This window comes from Tinamus guttatus, unplaced genomic scaffold, assembly GCF_059628265.1.
Source record: "Tinamus guttatus ecotype Peru unplaced genomic scaffold, ASM5962826v1 Tinamus_guttatus_pri_ptg000922l, whole genome shotgun sequence".
Taxonomy (NCBI): Eukaryota; Metazoa; Chordata; class Aves; order Tinamiformes; family Tinamidae; genus Tinamus; species Tinamus guttatus.
Window position 1 is genome coordinate 123727 of NW_028289456.1, and position 21446 is coordinate 145172.

The window sequence follows — 21446 nt, forward strand, 5'->3', positions numbered from 1 at the left end:
CTGCTGTGGGCACAGGGGGAGGTCACGGGGGCAGCAAGGGGCACAACCCGCCCCCTGGGACGCCGGGTGCTCACGGTGCGGCGTGCGGGTCGCGCGGGCCACCTCCTCCAGCGTGGGCAGCGGAGCCTCCTCCAGCGTGGGCAGCGGAGCCTCCTCCGCGGCCTCCTGCCCGGCCTCCTCCGCGGGCGCCCGCCGCTCCCCGCGGCCCGGGCACGCGGCCGCCCAGTGCCCCGCGGCGCCGCAGCGGAAGCAGGTGTCCGAGCTCCTGTCCCGGCCGCCGCCTCCGAACTGCTCCGCTTTCTTCTGCCACTTCTGCTTCCACAGCTGCGGAGCGAGCGCCGGAGTCAACGCGCTTCCCGCACGCTTGGCCATCCCGGCACCCGAGCGCGGTGGGAAAGCTCTGCTACTCCCTCCAACGCTTCCAATCTCCTTTCCAGAGACGCTGCAGCGGCTTTGCAGCCTATTGAGCCTTTGTTTGGGTGCCTAATTAAACACTTGGGCTAATTAACCCCTGGTGCCACGCTAGCCACAGCTGCGGTGCCTGCAGGGCCCCAGGCCTCTTTGCTGGGATGTTTTAGAGCACCGAGGTCTCCCGCGCTCCCTATAGGAACCATATTTGGCACCTCGGTCATCTTGGTGTTCCGGTGGCTCTGAGGCCACAGAGGAGCCTCCCCAGCTCGCTGGGAGCCCCGGGAAGCAAGGGGGAGGCTCACGACGCGCTACCTGCTTGCGGAGGCGCTTTCCCTTCAGCGCAGGGCCCCTCACGTACGATTTCTTCCTGAGGTTCAGCCGCACGAAGTTGCCCTCCCTCCGCGGCGGTGCCCTGTGACAAGGAGCCGCTGTTGCTGCAGCCGTGGCCCCCAGCTCTGGAAAAACGCAGGAAAACGCGGCGGGCGGCGCCCACCTGGCGGCGAAGGCCTTGCAGGAGGAGCGGGGTCGACCCTCCTCTTCCTCCACCTCTCCCAGGAGGTTCTCTGCGGGTGCCGGCACCTCTGCGGCTGCTTCCTCGCCCTCATCCTCCTCATTGCGCCGTCTCCGCTTGCCGAGGGCGCCGCGGCCTCCTGCCCCGGCCTCACGGAGCCTCTTGCGGGAGGCTCGGGCCTTCCCGGAGCGAGCGGCTCCCTCCGCTGCTTCCGCAAGGGCCTCTTCCCGCTCGGGGGGAGCTGCTCTGGCCTCTTCCCGCTCTCCATCCCGAGAAGGGGCTTGAGGGCTGCGCCAGGATTCGCCTTCGGGTGCCGATCCCGGGCCGTCCTCCAGCGCCTGCGCTGCCTCCTCTCCCTCCCGGCGCTCGTGCCCTGCGGCGCTGGCGCCTGCGAGCTCCGCGTCCAGTCGGGAAGTGTCGGGAAGCCTCTCCCCCCGCAGGCCCCGAGCTCCGGCGCTGCTGCCTGGCTCAGGAGAAGGGTCCCGCCGCGCGGCAGCGCCGGCCTCTCCCCGCTCCGGGGCCTCGCTGTCCTCTCCTGGCTCCCCCTGGCACCTCCGGAGCCAGCCGGGATCCAGGGAGCCCAATCTCCGGGCCAGCGTCTGCTGCAGCTGCTGGAATTTATTCCCCTGGGGCCCGGGCTTGGCCGCGCGGGCTGAGAGGACGACGGGGGCCAGCACCGAGACGGAGGGAGGCAGGGGGAGATCAGGAACGTCCCCCGTGGGGGAACCAGCCCCCGCACAGCCCCGCGGGGCCTCCCCGGGCGCCAGCTTTGGGGACGGGCCCTTGTCGCTGCTTTCCCGGCTCTGCTCCAGCCTGGGGACAGCTGGTGGCCTCGGTGCCAGGGTCCTCCTTGGGGCCGGGGGCCTCTCCTGTAGCGGCAAATAAAAACACGGCCGGTTTTTGGTCCCCTCTTCCTGCAGGTTGCTCCACGCCGGGTGAGACGTGCCCGGAATTTAACGGGAATTCCCGCCCGCCATCCCGCTGCTGCCGGTCCCCGCGATCCCAGACCTTTATGGCGGTGCCGAGGTTGGATTTGAGCTTCATCCCGAAATACTGCGCCGAGGCCTGGAGCGCATCCCGCTCGCGGGTGCTCAGTGCCGGGCCCTTCGGCTGCCGGTTCAGGTGGGCGCCCCAACAGCCAGAGTCCTGGAATAACAGGAACAACAGGAGAAACAGTTCGATCCCAGCAGGAGCCTTCCCGGGAGCGCTTCCCCTCTCGGGAATAACCGGGAAAGGAGGAAGCGGCAAAGGCAGCTCAAAAGGGAGGCTGCAGAAGGGCCTCCCATTTCCCACTGGCCTCCACAGCGCAGTCCTAGATAAAATAAAATAATAATAATAACAACAGGAACCAAAAAAAAGCTTTTAGTGCAAAAACAGGAAAAGCTGCCAAGGACATGGGAAAAGTGGGAAGCTCCTGGCAGGAAAAGGGCTTCTCCAAACCCCGCTTTCGGCTCCCGGGGTGATCCCGGCCGGTGCTACCTGCTCCGAGGGCTCTTCGCGCGGCGGCTCCGCTGGCTCCGCGCTCCGCTTCAGCCTCCGGTACTCCCTGTAGAGCCCTGCGGAGCGGCGAGGCGCGGGTCGGGACGGCAGGGCCGCCCGGGACGGGGACACCCGCGGGCCGGGCCCGGCCTCCCCCCGAGCCGGGACCGGGACCGGGACGGCCCCTCCGTGAACGCGGGGACCCCAAACCGGGGCCCGCACTCACGTCTGGTCTCCTCGGGGGCCTCCTCCACGTCGGCCTGCGGGAGAGACGCGGGGTCGCTGCGACCGGGACGCACGGGACAAAAAAGCCCCGTTTTGGCCTTTTCCAGCCCCGTTTTGGCTCCGTTTCCCGCCCGGCTCGGGGCTGCCCCGCGGTGCCGGTACCTGGCCGGGCCTGCGGCCCCGCTCGCGCACAAACGCCGCCTCCCAGCGCTTGAGCAGGGCCCGCAGCTCCCCGCGCCGCTCCATGGGGGGCCCCGGCGTCCGGGGGGCCCCGGCGTCCGGGAGCGCGGCGCGAGCCTCGGCGCGAACCTCCCGCTCCCGCGCCGCGCCGCCCAATGGGAAGGGCGGACGCGCGACGGGCAGCGGCGCTGCCCAATGGGCGCGCGCGTCGGGCTCGGCCCCGCCCCGAGCTGCGCGGAGCGGCGCTCCTGATTGGCGGCACCGCAGCGCGCAGACGCGGAAGCGCCGCGGGACGGCCGCGGGGCAGCGGGCGGCGGGCGCGGGGCGCGGCGGGGGGCGCCGGGAGCGCGGTAAGGGGCGGGGCCCGGGCAGGGGGCGGGGCCCGGGCAGGGGGCGGGGCCGGGGGCTCGGAGGGGGGCTGGGCTGGGGGGGGTCACGGGGGAGGGCGGGGTTAGGGCCTGCCCTGGGGGGGGTCGGGGTTATGGGGTGGCCCGGGGGGCACTTGGGGGTCTGGGGTGGGTGGGGACCCCCTTTGGGGGGGGCTGGGTTGGGGATGGGGGTGTCATGAGGGGGGGCTTGGGGGGGGCTGGGTTGGGGGTGTCACGGGGAGACTCTTGGGGTGGGTCTGGATGCGGGGGGCGTGAGGGAAACACTTGGGGGGGGCTGGGTTAGGGGAGCCCCTTTGGGGGGGGGCTGAGCTGGGGTCTGCTATAGGGCTGCCCCATGGGGGGGTCAGGGTTATGGGGTGCTGAGGGGCCCATTTGGGGGTGTCTGGGTTATGGGGAGCCACAGGGGGCCCCTTTGGGGGTGCCTGGGTTATGGGGCCCCTTTGGAGGGGGCTCGGGGTTATGGGGTGCCAGGGGCCCCCTTGGGTGCGTGCGGGTTTCGGGCGCCGCGGGGTCTCGCCGGTGCTGACCCCCGTTCCCCGCAGCGCCATGCGCTCGCTGGCCTTCCTGTGCGCGCGGCGCGTGGCGGCGCACCCGGCGCTGGCGCGGGCGGCCCTGCGGCGCCTGCCCCGCGCGCTCTTCCCGCTGCTGCTGCGCGCGGCCTGCGGCGAGGGCCGCGCGGCGCCGCTGCTGCTGCGGGGGCTGCTGCGCGCCTGGCCCGGCCGCGCGCTGCGCCTGCGCCCGCTGCTGCCGCCCCGCGCCCCGCGCCCGCCCTGCCTGCGCGCCCTGCTCGCCGCGCTCGTCGGCGCGCTCGGGGACGCGCTCGACGGGACGCCCCATGGCCACGGGTGAGTCGAGGGATGGGACATCGCACGGACACAGGTGCGTCACGGGTCGGGGTGGCTTTGTGGACGGCGTGGCTGCCTTTGGGGACACCCCATGGCCACAGGTGCGTTACAGGTTGGGATGGCTTAGTGCTGCGGGGTGGCCACCCTCGAGGGGACACCCCACAGTGACAGGTATGTTGTGGTTTGTGGTTGTTTTGTGCATTGGGATGGCTGCCCTTGGGGATGTGCTCGAGGGGACGTCCCGTGGGCCCAGATGTGTCCCGGGATGAGGTGGCTTTGTGCATTGGGGTAGCTGCCTTTGGGGACACCCTTGAGGGGACACTCCACGGTGACAGGTACGTTGTGGTTTGGGGTTGGTCTGTGCTGCGGAGTGGCTGCTTCTGGGGATGCCCTTGAGGGGACACTCTGCAGTGACAGGCAGGTTACAACTTGGGGTTGGTCTGTGCCATGGGGTGGCCGCCTTTGGGGACGCGTTTGAGGGGACACCCCGCAGTGACAGCCACGTTCTGGTTGGGGTTGTTCTGTGCTGTGGAGGAGCCAGAGGCTTGGGGCTCCGCCTCACCCTGGGGACAGAGCGTCACCTCCCCTGCGACTCGGTGTCACCTCCCTCTTATTCTCTTCTCTCCCCCTCTTGTCGCCCAGCAAGCGGCAGCGCCTGCAGCTGCTGGACGTGACGGGGCTGCCGGAGGACGGCCCGGAGAGCGCCGGCCCCTGGGCCACCACGGTGTCGCTGGCCAAAGCCTGCATCGAGGTGGCCGAGCGGCAGCGTGCGGCGGCCGAGCGCGGCGGCCCCCCACCACCGCTGGCGCCCGTGGAGCTGCGCGCCGACCTCTCCGTCACCAGCACGTCCCTGGCGGTGCTGCGCGAGGCGCTGCGGCTGGGCGCGCGCGGTGCCCTACGCCTGCGCTGCCGCGCGCTGCGCGCCGAGGAGCTCTCGGCCGCCGGCACCGCGGCGCTGCTGGAGCTGCTGGAGCCGGCGGGCGTGCGCCGCGTGGAGCTGCGCTTCAACAACCTGGGCCTGGCCGGGCTGGGCCTGGTGCTGCCGCGCCTGGCGCGCTTCGGGGACCTCGTGAGCCTGCGGCTGCCCTACAGCAACGTGGACGTGCGGCGCCTGCCGCCCGGCGCCGACCTGGGCGGCCTCGCAGCGCAGTTCGGCGCGCTCGCCCGCCTCAAGGAGCTCAACCTGGGCTCATCCCGGCTCTCGGGGCAGCTGCAGCTGCTCCTCGGGTGAGTTCCCGGCAGGGCTCTGGGCGCAGCCTGCGCTTTTGGGGGCGCCTGGGGTGTTTTGTGCATCTTGGTTCATGCACTGCCTTGGCCATAACTTGCTCGAGTGTCATCACGCTCATATCCTCACGCAGGTCTCAGTCCCTGTGGGCTTTTGATGGCCCTGGGCACCATTGCTGCTTAATTAGTGTTACTGCGAGCTCCGGTTCAGCTGGAGCTTGGATCTTAGCTCCTGCCCGTGGCGGTAGCGGCTTCTGGGCGCTCACGTTCCTGCCATTCCCATAGAATCCTAGAATGGGTGAGGTTGGAAGGGACCTCTAAAGATCACCCAGGCCAGCCCCCTGCTCCAGCAGGGACACCCAGAGCACAGGGCACAGGGTGGCATCCAGGCAGCTTTGAAGATCTCCAGAGAAGGAGACTCCACAGCCTCTGTGGGCAGCCTGTGCCAGGGCTCTGGCACCGTCACAGGAAAGAAGATCTTCCTCACATGGAGATGGAACTGCCTGGGTTTCAATTTCTACCCATAAATTTATTCCCACCCCACAGCGCCCTGCAGGGTCCCCTGGAGAGCCTGGAACTGCCCTTCTGCTCACTGCTGCCCTGCGACCTCTGCTACCTGTCGCAGAGCCCGCACGCGCCGGCGCTCAAGAAGCTCGACCTGAGCGGCAACAACCTCTCGGCGTCGCTGCTGCAGCCCTTCGTGGAGCTGTTGGTGGCGGCCGCGGCCTCCCTGCTGCACCTGGACGTCATGGAGTGCCGCCTGCGGGATGCGCAGCTGCAGGCGCTGCTGCCGCCGCTGCAGCGCTGCGCCCGCCTGCGCTCCCTGGGCCTCTTCGGCAACCCGCTGTCCATGGCGGCGCTCAGGGCGCTGCTGCTGGGCACAGCGCCGCTGCCCGACCTGCGCCTCGTCGTCTACCCCTACCCCGTGGACTGCTACCGCGACGACCTGCCGCCCTCCTCCTCCTCGTCCTTCCTGTCCGACGGCGCCGTGGACGAGGAGCGGCTGGCGCGGGCGGCCGCGGAGCTGCAGGACCTGCTGCGCAGCGCCGGCCGTGCCGACGCCGTGTGGACCACGAGCCTGAGCGCCCCCGGCGTTCCGGACTGCATCGAGCTGTAGCGCGCGGCGCCAGCACGTGTCCCCTCCCACGCTCACCAGTGTCCACAGCCCTGTCACCTTGGTGGCTCAAGCCCTTTTTCCTCCTGAATTTTGGGGCTTTCTCATCTTTTTTGGCTGTTTTTGTGTCCTGTGGCCACCTACGATGTGCCCTGCTCACCCGCTTTGCTCCCTGTTGGCAGCACCGGGGCTGCGTCCCCGGGTGTCCTCCGGCCCCAGCCCCTATGGGCACCCACAGCAGGAGCGTCTCGAGGCAGCTCCCACGTGAGCGCCTGCAGCCCCGGCGCGGCCGCCCCGGAGCCCCAGGAGGACCCGAGCTGCAGTGTGTGCAGGGCTGGAGGCGGCTCGAATCCTCACCCTAAATGACCCCAACCCTAAGCCCCAACCCTAAATGACACTACCCCAACCCTAAACCCTAACAGAACCTAGCCCCTAATCCTATCCCTAATCCTGAATGACCCTAACCCCTAAGCCTAACCCTTAACTCTAACCCCAACTCTAACCTAACCTTAACCCCTAACCCTAAACCCCATCCTCCAACCCCTAACCACAACTGCTAACCCCTAACCCTATCCTTAACCCTAAACCCTAACCCTAAATGGCCCTAACCCCTAATCCTAACCCTCAATCCTAATCCTAACCCTCAACCCTACCCTAACCCTAATCTCAACCCTCATTTAACCCTAACCCCTAACCATTACCCTAACCCCCAGCCCTAACCCCAGCCTCCAACCCCTAACCATAACCCTTAACCAGGAGAGCGATGCCAGCAGCGCCTGCCCTCCTCGTCACTGCCCTCATTGCGCCCGCGCTGGCCCCTCGTCCTCTGTCACATGGTGCTGGTGGCAGCGGTGACACTTGGACGGGCCCCCAGGTGGAGGGGTCCAGGCATGACCATGAGCTCCTCAACCCCAACAACCCCCCAAGACCCTTCCCGCTGCCCCCCAGCTGCCCTCTGGTGACACTGTCACCCCTATCATGGTGACACCCCCCCCCGCCCCGGCAGTCCCGGGCCTGCAGACCCTGATGTGGGGGCGCTGCTGTCCCCAAAGAGGGACCTGATACCCTCTGGGTCCCCTACGGGTGGGCCCCGGGGGGTCCTGCCCCAATGTAGGGGTCCTTGGTGGTGTCCCCAAACCAGGGTGGGGGGAACGACAGGGAGACTCCCAAGCACAAGGGAGGTGTTTGGGAGAGTCGCTAAATTCAAGGAGTCCCCAAACCTTGGGGACACATGGAGGGTCCCTGGACACATGGGGACCCCACAACCTTGGTGGTGGGATGATACATCAGTGTCCAAACCCTGGGGGACATGGCCTCTCCCATAGCCAGGGAGGACACATGGGGGTCCCCAAACAAGCACGATGGTCATGGGAAGAGGGGGTGTCCTCAGACCCCTGTTCCTGAACCCCCCCCAGCCCCAACATCCCCCAGACCAAGTACCCCCCCAACCCCTCCCCTGGACTCGGAGCCCCCCAACACCCCCAACCCTGATCCCACCTGCTCTGATCCTTCTTCCCCAAGCCCTCCCCATCCCCAATCTGCCCCCCAACCCACCTTGTCCCAATCCCCCAGGATACTGGGGTATTCCTGATCCGGATCCCCTCGACACTCCTCAGTATCTCCTGACTCAGAGTCCCCCATCCCCATCTTCCCCGCCTGGATCCACACAGGGTGCAGGAAGGGGAGTGCCCGTTTGGACTTGATCATCTTGAAGGTCTTTTCCAACTGCAACGATTCCATCATTCTATGCAGGATGCAGGGAGAAAGGGCACGGGGACACAGGGACCCACCTGAGACTGGGACCAGCCCCACCGCCACCCCACACACCCCGGAAAATGCCGCAAAGCCAATTTTCGGGGTGAAGCGTGCGGTGCCGGCAGCCCCGCATCCCCGAAGGGTGCAGCCACGTGGGGAGCGATTCAGGGCCGTTTAAAGCCGCGTTTCAGTAGGGACCGGGGCCAGGTCTCAGGCGCCGCCGCGCACGAGGGGCAGCAGATCGTGGGTGAGCTCGTAGCGGCGGCCGCGCCACGAGAAGTGCGTGGGTGGCTGCGCGGCGCCGCGGCCGTGCTCGAAGGCGCCGCTCCACTCGAAGGCGAGCGCCGAGCGCACGAGCCCCGCGCCGCCCGCCGCTGCCGGCGCCGGGTGGTAGAGGCGCCCGTTCTCGGGCAGCATGGCCAGCCGCTCCGGCTCGAAGGGCACCACGAGGCGCTCGCCGCCACCGCAGTAGGAGAGCAGCTCGGCCCCGTCGGCGCCGCGCAGCAGCTGCGTGAAGACCACGGGCCGGTCGTCGCAGCGCACGTAGTTGTGCTCGCGCCCACACAGCGACACGTAGGGGAAGTCGGCCTCGTAGCGCCCGCTGTGGTTGCGACGCAGCTGCTTGAAGAAGAAGGCCAGGAACTTCACGTCTGCCAGAAGAGGAGGAAAATCCCTTTTTTTGGTGCAATCCTGGCTCCACCATCACCCTCCGCTAGGATTTGCCTCTCTGCAAATGGGAATTCCAAAGGGAAAGGGAAACTCGGCCGCTGCTCGTGCTGCCGGCAGAAGGGGGAGAGCGCGAGCTTGCGGCTTGGCAGGAGCGAGCGGGCGGCGAAGGGCAAACGGGAGCTATTAATAGCCTGAGCCGGAGCCGCTTAATTGCGCACATGAAATTAATATGTGAGAGGAGCAGTCGCTTCCTCGCGGCGGCAGCAAACTTGGCGCGAGGGCTTCACGGGGGATGCAGATTTCGACGGCAGCACCCTCATATGCTTCGCCCCGGGTGTCTGTCCATCCTGTCCACAGAGTGTCCAGGAGGGATTCGGATTTAGCGGGGGCAGCACTTGGCTGCAGACCGATGGAGAGCAGAGGGAGGGAGACCGTTGGGAAGCGGCACTGGGGCCGTGGGGCTGAATTTTACCCCCAGTGTTGGCGGTGTTTAAGCCTCAAATTAAGGATTATTTTGGTTGTGCAGCTTTTAAGAGCCAGTGGGTTGGGAGACAGGGGCTTAGGGACCCTGGCGGTGCCACTGCTGATGCTACCTTTGAAGCAGGTGATGAAGTTCTTCACCTTGGCATCGTCCAGGAAGAGCTGCAAAGGGAAGCGAGAGGTGTCAGTGTGGCCTCCATGAAGAGAGGCTTAATTAACACCTCATTTTAATGAGTCTCTTCATTAGCGGACAACGTGTTAGGCTGTTAGGGAACAGCCAAACAAGGTTGAGCTGAAACGGCGCTGGGGAGACCAGGTCAACCTGTGAAGGGCCATGGGGGAACCAGGTCAACCCAGGAGAACCAAGAGGGGAACAGGTCAACCTGCAAAAAGCCATGGGGTGACCAAGCCAACCTGGGAAGGTCACTGGGGACCAGGTCAACCCACGAGAATCAGGAGGGGACCAGACCAACATGGGAAAGTCACTGGGGACCAAGTTAGCCCAAGAGACCCAAGGGGCACCAGGTCAACCCGCACAGAGCGGTAGGGGACCAGGTCAACCTGTGAACAGCCATGGGGGGAACCAGGTCAACCCGAGAAGGTAACGACCACGTCAACCTGGGGGAACCATGAGGGGACCAGGTCAACCTGTAAAGAAGCACGGGAGATCAGGTCAACCTGGGAAGGTCATGGGGGACCAGGTCAACCTGGGAAATTCGCTGGGGATTAGGTCAACCCGAGAGAGCCAAGAGGGGACCAGCCAACCCCCAAAAGAGAGGAACCAGCTCAACACAGGAAGGTCATAGAGGACCAGGACGATCCAGGGGAGCCATAGGGGACCAAGTCAGCCCGTGAAGAGCCATAGGGGACCAGGTCAGCCCAGGGGAATCATGGCAGGACCACGTCAATCCAGGAGAACCAAGAGGGGACCAAGTCAACCCGGGAAGGTCACTGGGGACCAGGTCAACCTGCAAAGAGCCATGGGAGACCAGGTCAACCTGGAAAGGTCATGGAGGACCAGGCCAACCCGCAAAGCGCCGTAGGGGGCCGAGGAGCCGCCCCCGCCGCGGGGAGCCGCTTCGTCCCGCCCGCCGCGGCCCGGCCCGGTTCGGCCCCGGCGGCACCTGGCCCTGGTGATCCACGTAGTAGAAGTACTCGCGGGTGCGCGGGCTCGGGCTCTGCCCCTGCCGGTAGCCGGGCCCCGCCGCTCCCGCCGCGCCGCCCCCGGGCCGCAGCCGCAGCCGCAGCGCCCCCGGCAGCCGCATCGGCCCCCGCCGGCACCGGAACCGCCGGCACCGGCACCGGCGCCGACACCGGAACCGCACCGGGCCCCGGCGGAAGCGGAAGCGGGACGAGGCGGAACCGAGCGGACGCGGCGCCGCTCCGGTGTCGTGTTCCGTCCCTGCTGCGCTCCGGTCCGGGCGGTCTCTCCCGCTCTAGGGACCTCTATGGCTCCCCATGATCCCCCATATATCCCCTATGGAGCCATGTACACCCCCTATGGATACCCATAATCCCCTATATATCCCCATGATCCACCTATATCCCCTATATATCCCCATGATCCACCATTTATATCCCCTGTGGACCCCCTGTGCATCCCCATGACCCCCTATATATCCCCTATAGAGCCATATATATTCCCTATGGAGTCCCTATGCACCCCCATGGCCCCCTATATATCCCCTGTAGAGCCATATATATCCCCTATGGACTCCCTGTAGATTCCCCTATGCATCCCCATAGTCTTCTATACAGGCCCTATAGATCCCCATAACCCTCTGTACCTCCCCTATAGAGCCCCTTATGGATCCATATTACACCTTATACATCTATAGACCCCTGTGCACCCCCATTGGCTGTCTATACATCCCCTATCGACCCCCTATGCATCTCTATTACGCCCTATGCATCCCCTATAGACCCTGTGCACCCCCATGGGCTGCCTATGCTTCCCATACAGATTGTAATGCACCCCACAGACCCCCTATGCGTCCCCATAGATCCCCTATATGTTCCCTATAGACCCCAGCACACCCCCCATGCATTCCCTGTCGACCCCATGCACCCTCATAAACACCTTTATACACTCCCTATAGGCTCCAGTGCATCCCAAACACCCCATACATCCATACACAGACCTCAGTGATCCCAGATACCCTCTATACATCCCATGTAGATCCCAGTGCAGCCTAGATATCCCCATACATCTACAGACACCTCTACATCCCAAAACACTCACTACATATGCCCTATAGACCCAAGTGCATCCCCCTAGATGTCCTGTACATCATCTATAGACTCCCAAGCACCCCAGCCACCTCCATGATCTATAGAACCCCTACTGCACCCAAACATCCTACAGTCCTGATACATCCCCTATAGACCCCAGTGGCAACCCAAATGCCCCCCTATACTCCCTCCATAGCTCCCAAAGCACACCAAACACATCCTATACATCCCCTATAGATCTCCGTGCACCCCTATACAGCCCATAGATCCCAGAGAACCTCCTTTACACCTGTTATATACCCTCTTTGCATCTCCATGCACCCCCTTATAGACTCCAGACCACTCTATACATCCTGTGTGCACTGCTATACATCCCATATTAACCTGAGCACCCCATTACATCCCAATGCACCCCTCTGTGCATGCCTATATGTGCCCTATAGACCACCTGTGTAGCCCTATGCACCATTTACCCCTATAGACACCCAGAGCATTTCCATAGACCTCACAGTACCCCTATAGACTCATTATACCCCACAGTCCCCCCCCACACCCCTAATGCAACCCCTAGAGATCCCCCTGTGCAACCCATTATACAGCCTCTATAGAACCCACATAAAACTCTCCATAGGATCCCCTCTGCCCTGCCATATGCCCTGGTGCCAAGAGGAGACCGTATAGACGCCTGCACGGTGTTGGGAGGACCATATACAACCCTCTACACAGCTTGCCCCTGTATAAGCATGGGAGCACCATATAGACACCTTTCTATGACCCTATACAGCCCACATGGCCGGGAGTGACCACATACACCCTACAGAGCCTGCATGATACTGAGGGGACATATACAGACCCCACTGAGCCCCATATAGCTTGCACAGACTTGGGGGCAGACCATACACACCCATACCATATAGACACCATTATATAGCCCTGTGTTGTATAGCTGCCCCCCCCATCCAGCCCTATGGCCCCTCACACACCCCAGCGGGCCCCTATAGCCCCCCTATAAGCCCCAGGGCACGAAGGGGAAGGCAGCGAGTGGCTGCACCAGGCCGGGTGCCCCGCCAGGGGACCACGATCCGCTCCAGAGTGAACAGCCCGTGGTTGTGGGGCACAGAGACGCCAGGCAGGGACAGTGGCCATACGTAGCTTTATTCACACAACATGGAGTCGCCTCTATAGGTCCATGCTCGGTAATTACAGAGTTCGTGGGGCGCGCGGGGACCCCCCGCCGCCGCCTCGCGGGGGGCCCGGCGCTCGCCTGGGGCTTCCTTTATTTCCCATTGTGTTTTATTTATTTATTTATTTACTTTTAAAACCATTTTTTGATAATAAATAAAAACCTCCAGTCTAGAAAGAAAAAAAAAAACAATCAAAATATATAAAACCTAGGGGCAGGAAAAAAAAAAAAGAAACTTAACGTTTATGACAATGAGGATGCAATTCCGGACATCCGGCACCGCTTGGCGTGGCAGCACCGGGCAGGGGGTGAGCCCACGGAGTAGGGAGATATTATATATATCTTTTTATTTTTGTTTAAAAAAAGGGGGGAAAAGAAAAAAATAAAGGAAACTGTGACAAAATTCCCTGTCCGCAAGGCGGGCGCCTGGCAGTGCGCGGAGCTGGGGCGGCCGCACGGGAAACGGCCTCCGGTTTTTCCAAGCTGCCGCTGTTCCCGCTCTCCCTGTAGCTCTCCATGCCTTTCCCGCCCCGTGCTGGGCTGCTCCGGAGGGACGGAGCCCAAGGCACTTGCTCGCGGTGGGGCCGGCGCGGGGCCTTCATCCCCGTCTTCTCCGCGGCCGCCACTGGAGCCCGGGGAGCTTCCCGGGTGGGAAGCGGCTCCTTCGGGTCTGGTGGAGGTGACGGGCACCGAGACAGGTCCTCCAAGGCCGGTGGGGGTGGTGGGCGCTGAGACGGGTCCGGCAGGGCTGCACGGAGGTGGTGGGTGCCGAGGGGAGATGATGGATGCTGAGATGGGTCCGGTGGGACCAGGAGATGTTGGGTGCTGAGATCCATCCATCAAGGCCAGATGGAGATGATGGGTGCCAAGAGCCGTCTGTGAGGGCCAGGTGGTGATGACGGGCACCAAGATGGGTCCAGCGGGACCAGGAAGAGATATTGGGTGCTGAGATCCACCCATCAGGGCCAGGTGGAGGTGCCAAGAGCCGTCCTGCAGGGCCAACGGAAGTGACAAGCTCTGAGATGGGTCCAGCAAGGCCAGGTGGAGATGATGGGCACCAAGACGGGTCCATCAGGGCCAGGTGGAGTTTGACGGATCCATCAGGACCACGCAGAGATAGTGGACACTGAGATGGGTCTACCAGGCCAGGCAGAGACGATCGGCACTGAGGCAGGACCAGCAGGGCCAGGTGGAGATAGCGGCTCTGGCAGTTCCAGATGGAGATGATGCGGCACCACGACAGGCCCAGCAGGAGCAGACGGTGCCAATGAGATGGGTCCAGTGTGGCCCAGATGGTGATAGGGAATGTTACCTCCACATGTGGTGCCAGATGGGCTCCTTCCCCACACTCTGGGCTCGTGTCCACAGCCGTGGTCCAGATGGATGCTCCCTGCGCTTGCTTGGAGATTCCCCAATTGCGGAGCGGGATTGGCTGCTCCTGGCCGCTGGGAGATCCTGGCCCCATCGGATGCAGTGCTTGGGTCGGGAGGCCCAGACCGCCCTGGTGTGGGGTCTGTGTCCATGTCTGGCTCCGGATCCAGGTCGGGTGGGAGGGCAGGGGGGCGGTGGAGGCGGGTGCATCTTGGCCCCCGGGCGCTGCTATAGGATGCCCTCCATGAAGCTGGTGTCGAGGTGCTGGATGAGCACCCGGATGAAGGACATCTCCTTGCGGGTGTTCTCGAAGATGATGCGCGGGTCGTCCGACTGGCAGCGCAGGCAGTTGGGGGCCATCACCATGGCCAGGTTGTTGACGTCCATCTTGGTGACGGCCACGTTGGCCGGCTGCACAAACACCTGGGGACAGAGAGGAGTGCGGTGGTGATGCCCGCACCCGGCGCCAGCACTGGGCCCCCCCACGGCTTCCCCTGCGGCCTCCCCAGCCTCACCTGGAGGAAGCGGATGAGGTAGCACAGCACCATTTTGTTGATCCGGGGCAGTGAGTGGACGACAGCGATGGCCGCCTCGGGGTTCTCGTAGTGGGTGATGCACTGCTCGTAGAAGTCGTGCGGGATGAGCGGCTCCTCCAGCTCGCGGTACCACAGCTTCAGCAGGGAGGCTGCGGAGGCAGAGCGAGGCTGTGAGCCGCGCGAGCACCCGGCCACGGCTGGCACCTCCTGTGAGGAGGAGAAACCTATGGGGCAGGACGTGGTGCTTGGCGCGGTGGGAGGTGACCTGGGCACCTGCAGGACGTGGGGACACCAAATGATACGTGGGGACACCAAAAGGCCCATGGGGACACCAGAAGGTCCATGGGTCAACATGCTCATGGAAGAGACATCCATGGAGGGCTACCAGAGAGTTATCATCCTGGGACAATCCAGAGCCACGGGTGATGACCATCCTGCTCTTCGCCTCCTTCCTCCATCCTTCCCCACGGTGGACAGACCCCACTGGCCACCCCAGCCCACGCACTGGCCACTCACCGGGAACATGAGGGTCCTCCAAGCCCGTGGGGATCTTCCACTGATCCACCTGCAGCTTGAGGGCGTTGACTTCGTCGATGTCCCCGGGGACCCTGCGCGGCAGAGAGGTGTCAGTGAGGAGCCTGCTCACGCAGCTGGCAAGGACGGTGCCGCGGCCGCGCGGCCCTACCTGAAGATGCCCTCGGTCTGGTCGCCGTTGAGCGCCAGCACCTCCTCAGACAGGCGGGTCTGCACCCAGGGCAGCTGCCTGTCTGGGTAGCGCTCCTTCTGCATGGCGATGATGTCCTGCAGCGAGCTGCCGAACATGGAGGGGTTGAACACGGCGTTCTTGGCGTGCCGGATCTCCTCGATGTTGGGCTTCTTGAGGCCCTGCGGGACATGGCGACGGTCACCGGAGGGCACTGCTGCCCTCGGCGGCACCAGCGTGGCACGTGCCGTGTTGAAAACACGCGATACCGGAGCAAAGAGCGGGGCTTGCCGGCTGCACGGGCACAGGGAGCACCGTGGCCGGCCGGGCACTGCTGCCCAGCGTTTCCACCACGCTCCTCCACCAGGCATCCTCCAAGGACGGAGGCCTGAGAGCAGCATCACGCCAGGATGGGCGCGGGAAAGCCATGAAATGGCACGAAAAAAGGGGAATGGGGCCCAACGCTACCTTCTTGGCTCCTGTCAAGGCCGCTTTCTGGAGCTTGTTGTAGCAGTACTTGGCGTAAGTGCTTATGGCCACCCCTGTGGGAGAGAGGAGAGAGCGGAGGGTCAGTGGTGGGCAGGGGGACGGGGCAGCGGAGCCCCCCCACCCCACGGCCTCCTCCTCCTCTTCGGGCTTCCTCCTGCCGGCCGCGGAGCCCTGGAGCAACCTGCGGAGGCGCCGGAGGGCGCGTTCCCGGCACTGGCTCCTCCGGGAAAGGCAGCTCCGTGGAGCCCTGTGGTGCCTGGATGGCCGCGGCTCCTGCCTGGAAGCGGCTGGACGGCGGAGCGATGCATGGGCCTCTCTTCCTTTCCTTGCTCCATGCCAAATCCTTGGGATGGGGGGTTTTCTTCCCACTCCACTTTGGGTTTGCACGTGGGATGGAGAGATGGGCTTTTGGCAAGTGGCACTGCAGCCTCGATGGCAGCACCGGCAGTCCCGTGTGCCAAAGCAGTTCCTTAACGGTGGCTCGATCAAAGCCACACACGGGGACACCCAGGCCCCTTCGCCTTCCCTTCCAGCCCCAATGCTCTCGTCTTCACCGTGGATTTCCTGCTTCTCTGTACGGCAAATGCGATGCTCTGATGGATGAAATGGTGAGCTGGGGCTCTGGAAGTCACGGCAGGAGCTGGGCGCTATCCCCGGAGCTCCGTGGGGCTGCAGCTGCCCTCCTGCTCTGCAAGCGTGCGCGAGCGTGCAGCTGCGAGGAAGAGCGTGCCCGGGAGGAAGAGCGCGGCCGGCAGCCCCTGGGCCGCGCGGGGCAAACCCAGGATGCTCAAGAAGTTCCACCTGGGACTTTCTGCCCTTGGGGGCTTCACGCTCTGCTCTTCCCAACATCATTCCGGTCCCACTCTGAGGTTTCTCCCCGCAGACAGACTCTGCTCGGGGCATTTCCAGACAGCAAAAAGCCCCGGGGTGGCAACTGCCAGGGCGAAGGGGGACCCCGTGCCCGCCCTGGGGGGACAGCGCCGGGGACACCTGGGCCCCAGCCGGGTTAATCCACACGGCAGGGGGGAAAAAAAACAACTAAGCAGCTTGTGCTCCTCTAAGTGGCTGCAGTTAATTAAATTCCTGCCGTTCCCCTCCCCGCTCACTAATTAGCCCGTTAAATACATCTTGCTCAAGCGGGTGCAAAACAAAGACCCCCCGAGAAAGCCCGGCCAAGCGAAGCCCCTTGAAGCGTTCGGGGAGCGAACAGAGCTGAAGTGGAGCTGGGGGTAGGGAGGGATGAAAGGCCAAGAAGAAGCAGGTTTGCGACTAGGGCTAGAGAGAAGGAGGCACCAAGCGAGCGGTGGCACGGCCCCTACCATCATGCTCTTCGATATAGGGCTTGGGTTTCTTTCGCAATTTGGATTTCTTCTTACTGCTCCTTTCCAGCAGCTCTTTAATGTGCTGTGTCACTGGGAAACAGAAAAGCGAGGAAGACAACACCATGGAACAAAAGAGAAATCGGCTGGAAGGGGGGAAAGGGAGTCAGGGGGTGGTGTCCGGCTGGCGGGTGCAGCACCCGGCGCCCTCCGCTTGGCAAAAAGCACCATTTTGCCTCATTTTGCAGTCGGGTTTGCAAGCGGCTGTGGCTTGCAAAGGTGCCAGTGGGCAAAACCCATCCGCCGGTTCCTGCTTTTCCGTCCGATTTTCCACCCGCCCCATCCCGCGTCTCCCACCCTCATCCTGGGATGCTCAGAGACCAAAGCGACGCGGAGGGTGACCCCCTGGCGCCAGTACCTACCCCGCGGCTCCGGGCGCCGGGAACAACCGTCCCTCTGTGCGCAGGGCCAGCTCCGGCGGCGCCGGGAGCACAAGGGAAGGGCTTTGTCCCCAGGAGCACGCGGGCGTCACGGCAGATGCCAAGCGCCCGGGAAAAGGGATCTGCTGCCCGCGAGGAGCTTGCGGTCGGCTCCATGAATATCCATGTCTGAAAGCTCCCTATGGATACAGAGTCCTTGGAGGCCGGTCCTCAGCCTGGCCAAACCCACCCGATCCATGGGATTCCGGACATCCCTGCCTGGCCCTGGGGAGCTGAAGCTGGATGTGCCCCAGGATCACTCGGGCTCTCTCTCTCGGACGGCTCCTCAGCACCGTTGAGTTGGGAGGCACCTCCAGACATCGTCCAGTCCAACCCTCTGCTCCAGCAGGGTCACCTGGAGTGGGCTGCCCAGGACTGGGTCCACATGGGGTGTCCCCAGGGACAGAGACACCACTGAATGTTGACTGGACAAGGTCACTTGTACCTGCAACCCCCTCGAGACCCAGGAGCCTCATCCTCCTCGAGGTTGCCCAGCATCCATGGGGAGATAAGCACTGAAGATGCCCCCACTGCTGCTACTACTATTGCAGATGCACCCCACAGATGCCACCGGCTCACGGGACCTGTGGCAGTGTCCTTGCCCAAGGGCTGCTAGGCTGTCGTGAGGACAACCCTAAGTGTGAAACCATCACTCCATGGAAGAGTCCATGAGTAAGATTTGGGACAGAAGGAGCCTTTCTCCTTGTCTTGTTTCATCTTCTGCCTCACTTGCTTAGACCTCCCCAATCGCCTTTAGCGGGCCCTTTATGCAGGAGAGAAACTCAAATTCAGCTCAGCGAGACACCACCCTCGACCAACAACCTGCAACAAAAGCCTGATGCCAGCAACGTCTAGAACTGGTGCCACCAGCACCTAGAACTGGTGCCACCAGTGTCTAGAACAAGCAGCCGCCAGCTGTAGCCACGGAGCTGGATGGCGTGGAGGTGCAACGGGCTGAGGGGGTGTTCAAAGACCCACCGCTGCCCCACCGGGAAGAGCTGGCACAGCCGCCTCCTGCCCCATCGCCCCGTCCTCGGTCCCTTCGCCCCTCAACAGGGACATCACCACTGGCGCTGGGGCTACTGCAAGGGCGGCGAAAGCTTGTTTTTATGTTGGGCATCATGCTGGATTTCCGTGTGCCGGAGAGGAACGGCCAGTGCCAAAGCCAGGAGCACATTCACTCAGCCCCCGGGCAGGCGTTTTGCCTATGTCTCAGCAAGGACACCAGGAACACGAAGGCAAAGGGGAGGGGAAAAGAAAACCAAGGGTTGCAACATCAGCAGGGGGGAAGCTATCGGCAGTGGTTTCTCTCTTACCTTTAGTGTCATTCACCGGATCCATGTGCCTGTAAATATATCCTTCTAGATAGGAATGGAATTTGGGAGTGGGTGGGAAAAAGGCCAGGCAAATGGCCATGAGCTCCCAGCCCCGGGCCAGGCTCTCGTAACGGAAGTTCTCGGTGGTCTGTCGGCACAGCTGGATGTAGAGCTCGTCTCGCAGGCCCTGCATGCTCCAGCCTTTGGTGGCGATCTCCAAGGCCACGTTGAGTTGGTCCGTCTTGGCCCGCCGGTCCCCCATATACATCTGAATGAGTTTAAAGATCTCGCACGCCTCCTTCTTGACGTTGCGGTCGTTGGTCATGATCATGGGCTTCTTGATGGACTCGCTGCTCCAAGCCAGCATGTTGGCGATGGACACCTTCCGCCGGAAGAGCCCTTGGGTGTGCTTGTTGAAGTGCTTGGAAGCCCAGTTCTCAATGTCCGTCTCTGAAGAGGGCTTGCGCAGGTTGAAGGTGGGGAAGACACAGCTGGCGCTAGGCATCATGTTCCTGTTCTGTCTGCTGCTCTCGAACTGGGCACAGGCACCGAGATCCTCCGACTACGAAACAACAGCCAGACAAGTCAAGTGTTACCATCGGCACCGCGAAGCAGGTGCTGCCGCGTGGGAAGCTCACTCAACGCTCACGCCAAGAGCGGCGTCCTCTCCGGGGTGCTGCTCCATAAACCACGGCACCGCCTAGCTCCGGAGGGAGAAGAACAAGGGAAACCCCCCCAAACTCAAGATGGGCGACTCCACTGACGCCCCACGCGCCTGCTTGTTCATGCTGTGTGGGCGCAAACCAAGGGCGAGTTGCATGAAAACACTGTTGGCTCCCCAGCTCGCAGGGCACCGTTGGTGACTGTGTTGGGCTACGGCCTCGGGTGCTCAGGGAGACACTTACCTGCATGAGAACCCCTAGACAGCCCCTTCTTCAAGAAGCCACATCTCAGCATGGTCTTCCAGAACCCACATGCCCAGGAATAGGTCTGTGGTCTGCACAACTTGGACTGAGTACCAGTAACTGGGACAACCCTCTTTGGAAGGTGGCTCACAAGGCCTTTGGAAGGTCTTTGGAAGCCCCTTTGGAAGGTGACTACCATGGCCAGGATGGCCATGTCCACCAGGAAGAGGCTGGACACACAAGCGCTTATTCACTTGGCAAAATGTGAGAGGAAACACTTGCTTCTTCACAGCTCTGTGCAGATAGACATGATGTACCCAGGGTTTAGTCCCTCCTGCACAACACAACAGGATGGACCTGCACCGAGCCAGGAGGTGCTGGCTCTGGTATATCTTCTGGTGTCTCTTTAGGATGGCCTAAAGATGGTCTATAAGACAGGAAGATGGCTTTAGGTCACTTGGCCAAGACAGGGCAACCAGCACGACCTCCGCGAGCTACAACTGGAGGATGGTTATGTCTCATGGTTATGAGACAGTTGAGTCACTGCTTGTTTGTCCTAGTTGGAGGGGCTTGGGATTTGCAGATGCATGGGATGAGATGCAGCATTTGCTATCGCTGCTGCTCCGATGTCCCGGTGTGGCCAGGCTATTGGTCTGGGGCACCCAGGTTTTACCCAGCCAGGGCTGCCACCGCAGCCAGCCCCAGCTGGTGGGTCTGGGGTCCTGGGGGTGGGTCTGGCGTCTGGGGACGAGCTCTTGGGTATCGGAACACGAGAAGCTGAGTTGGTTCAACCAGGAGAGACCAAGGGGGATCCTACTGCGCTCTCCCAGTGACCGAGGGGTGCGGAGGAGACTCTTCTTGGAGCATCAGTCCCTTCTCGGCGGTGCACAGGGACAGGACAAGAGGTACCGGGGACAAATTCTGGCATGAAAAGCTCCCCTTAGATGCCAGGAAAAGGCTTTTTGCCCTCAGGGTGGTCAAGCCCTGGAAGAGGGGCCAGCGAAGCTGCAGGATCTCCATCCTTGGGGATCAAACTCAAACGATCCTGGCCCTGAGCAACCCAATCTAAGGCCTTGCTTTAAGAGGAGATTTCCAGAGACCCCTTCCAGTCTCCGGGATGCCAGAGCGATTGGATGTATCTGTGGGGAGGGCAGCAGCAATGGTGGGACAGGGAGCTGCCTCCATGCCTTGCTCACCCGTCGAGGAGGAGGAGGAACTTTTTCAGAGATTTGCACGGACAGCAAAACCTCACTGGTCCTTGGCTGCCAGCGCCGAGCTGCAATTAGCTTCAGCCCTAATTAACAGAGTCCTAAATGAACTTGGGGAGCGTGAGAGCCCGGGGCTAAAGCACAGGGAGAAACAATTGAGCGTTAATGCCAGACGCCAAGCCTGGAGCAGGACGTTTATTTTGGGTTGGGAAGGGGGAAATGTTCAAGTGCATCCCCCAAAACCATGTCAGCAAACCAGGAACGAGCTACAGGGTCCTGGCGCCAGGCGAGAAGGCGACAGGCACCGGGTGGCCTGTTTGGCTCCCATTTTCTTCTTTATTTCCACCACATCTTGCTCTGGCTGGCAGGATGAGGAGCATCTCTTCTTTTCCCATTGCAAAACATGTATTTCGAGCTGCCAGG

At 63.0% G+C, this 21446-nt stretch overlaps 4 protein-coding genes across 5 annotated transcripts in view; 1 reads left to right on the top strand and 3 right to left on the bottom strand.

Moving 5' to 3' along the window:
* Positions 1-22: 22 nt before the first annotated feature.
* On the bottom strand, positions 23-2872 carry LOC148591191 (ATP-dependent DNA helicase Q4-like). The gene is made up of 7 exons (XM_088538033.1): positions 2789-2872; positions 2628-2661; positions 2363-2478; positions 1931-2068; positions 724-1791; positions 96-324; positions 23-54 (listed from the first exon to the last, which is right to left on the bottom strand). The coding sequence occupies exons 1-7, from the start codon at positions 2870-2872 to the stop codon at positions 23-25; spliced, it is 1701 nt and encodes a 566-aa protein (XP_088394159.1).
* Positions 2873-3741: 869 nt separating this feature from the next.
* LRRC14 (leucine rich repeat containing 14) lies at positions 3742-6381 on the top strand. The gene is made up of 3 exons (XM_088538034.1): positions 3742-3906; positions 4687-5267; positions 5811-6381. The coding sequence occupies exons 1-3, from the start codon at positions 3742-3744 to the stop codon at positions 6379-6381; spliced, it is 1317 nt and encodes a 438-aa protein (XP_088394160.1).
* Positions 6382-8343: 1962 nt separating this feature from the next.
* On the bottom strand, positions 8344-10547 carry CUNH8orf82 (chromosome unknown C8orf82 homolog). Its single transcript, XM_088538035.1, has 3 exons — positions 10407-10547; positions 9396-9444; positions 8344-8783 (listed from the first exon to the last, which is right to left on the bottom strand). The coding sequence occupies exons 1-3, from the start codon at positions 10545-10547 to the stop codon at positions 8344-8346; spliced, it is 630 nt and encodes a 209-aa protein (XP_088394161.1).
* A 3747-nt stretch (positions 10548-14294) lies between these two features.
* The window catches only part of ARHGAP39 (Rho GTPase activating protein 39), a 95997-nt gene continuing 88845 nt past the window's right edge, over positions 14295-21446 (bottom strand). Inside the window, exons 5-11 of one of the 2 annotated variants that reach the window (XM_088538042.1) lie at positions 18911-19472; positions 17116-17208; positions 15776-15849; positions 15290-15489; positions 15121-15212; positions 14584-14753; positions 14295-14491 (exon numbers count right to left, since the gene is read on the bottom strand). In XM_088538042.1, the coding sequence (XP_088394168.1) occupies positions 14297-14491; positions 14584-14753; positions 15121-15212; positions 15290-15489; positions 15776-15849; positions 17116-17208; positions 18911-19472 (1386 nt within the window). In that variant the 3' untranslated portion in view covers positions 14295-14296. The remainder of the gene's footprint in view (positions 14492-14583; positions 14754-15120; positions 15213-15289; positions 15490-15775; positions 15850-17115; positions 17209-18910; positions 19473-21446) is intronic. The other variant, XM_088538041.1, reaches the window with a different exon arrangement.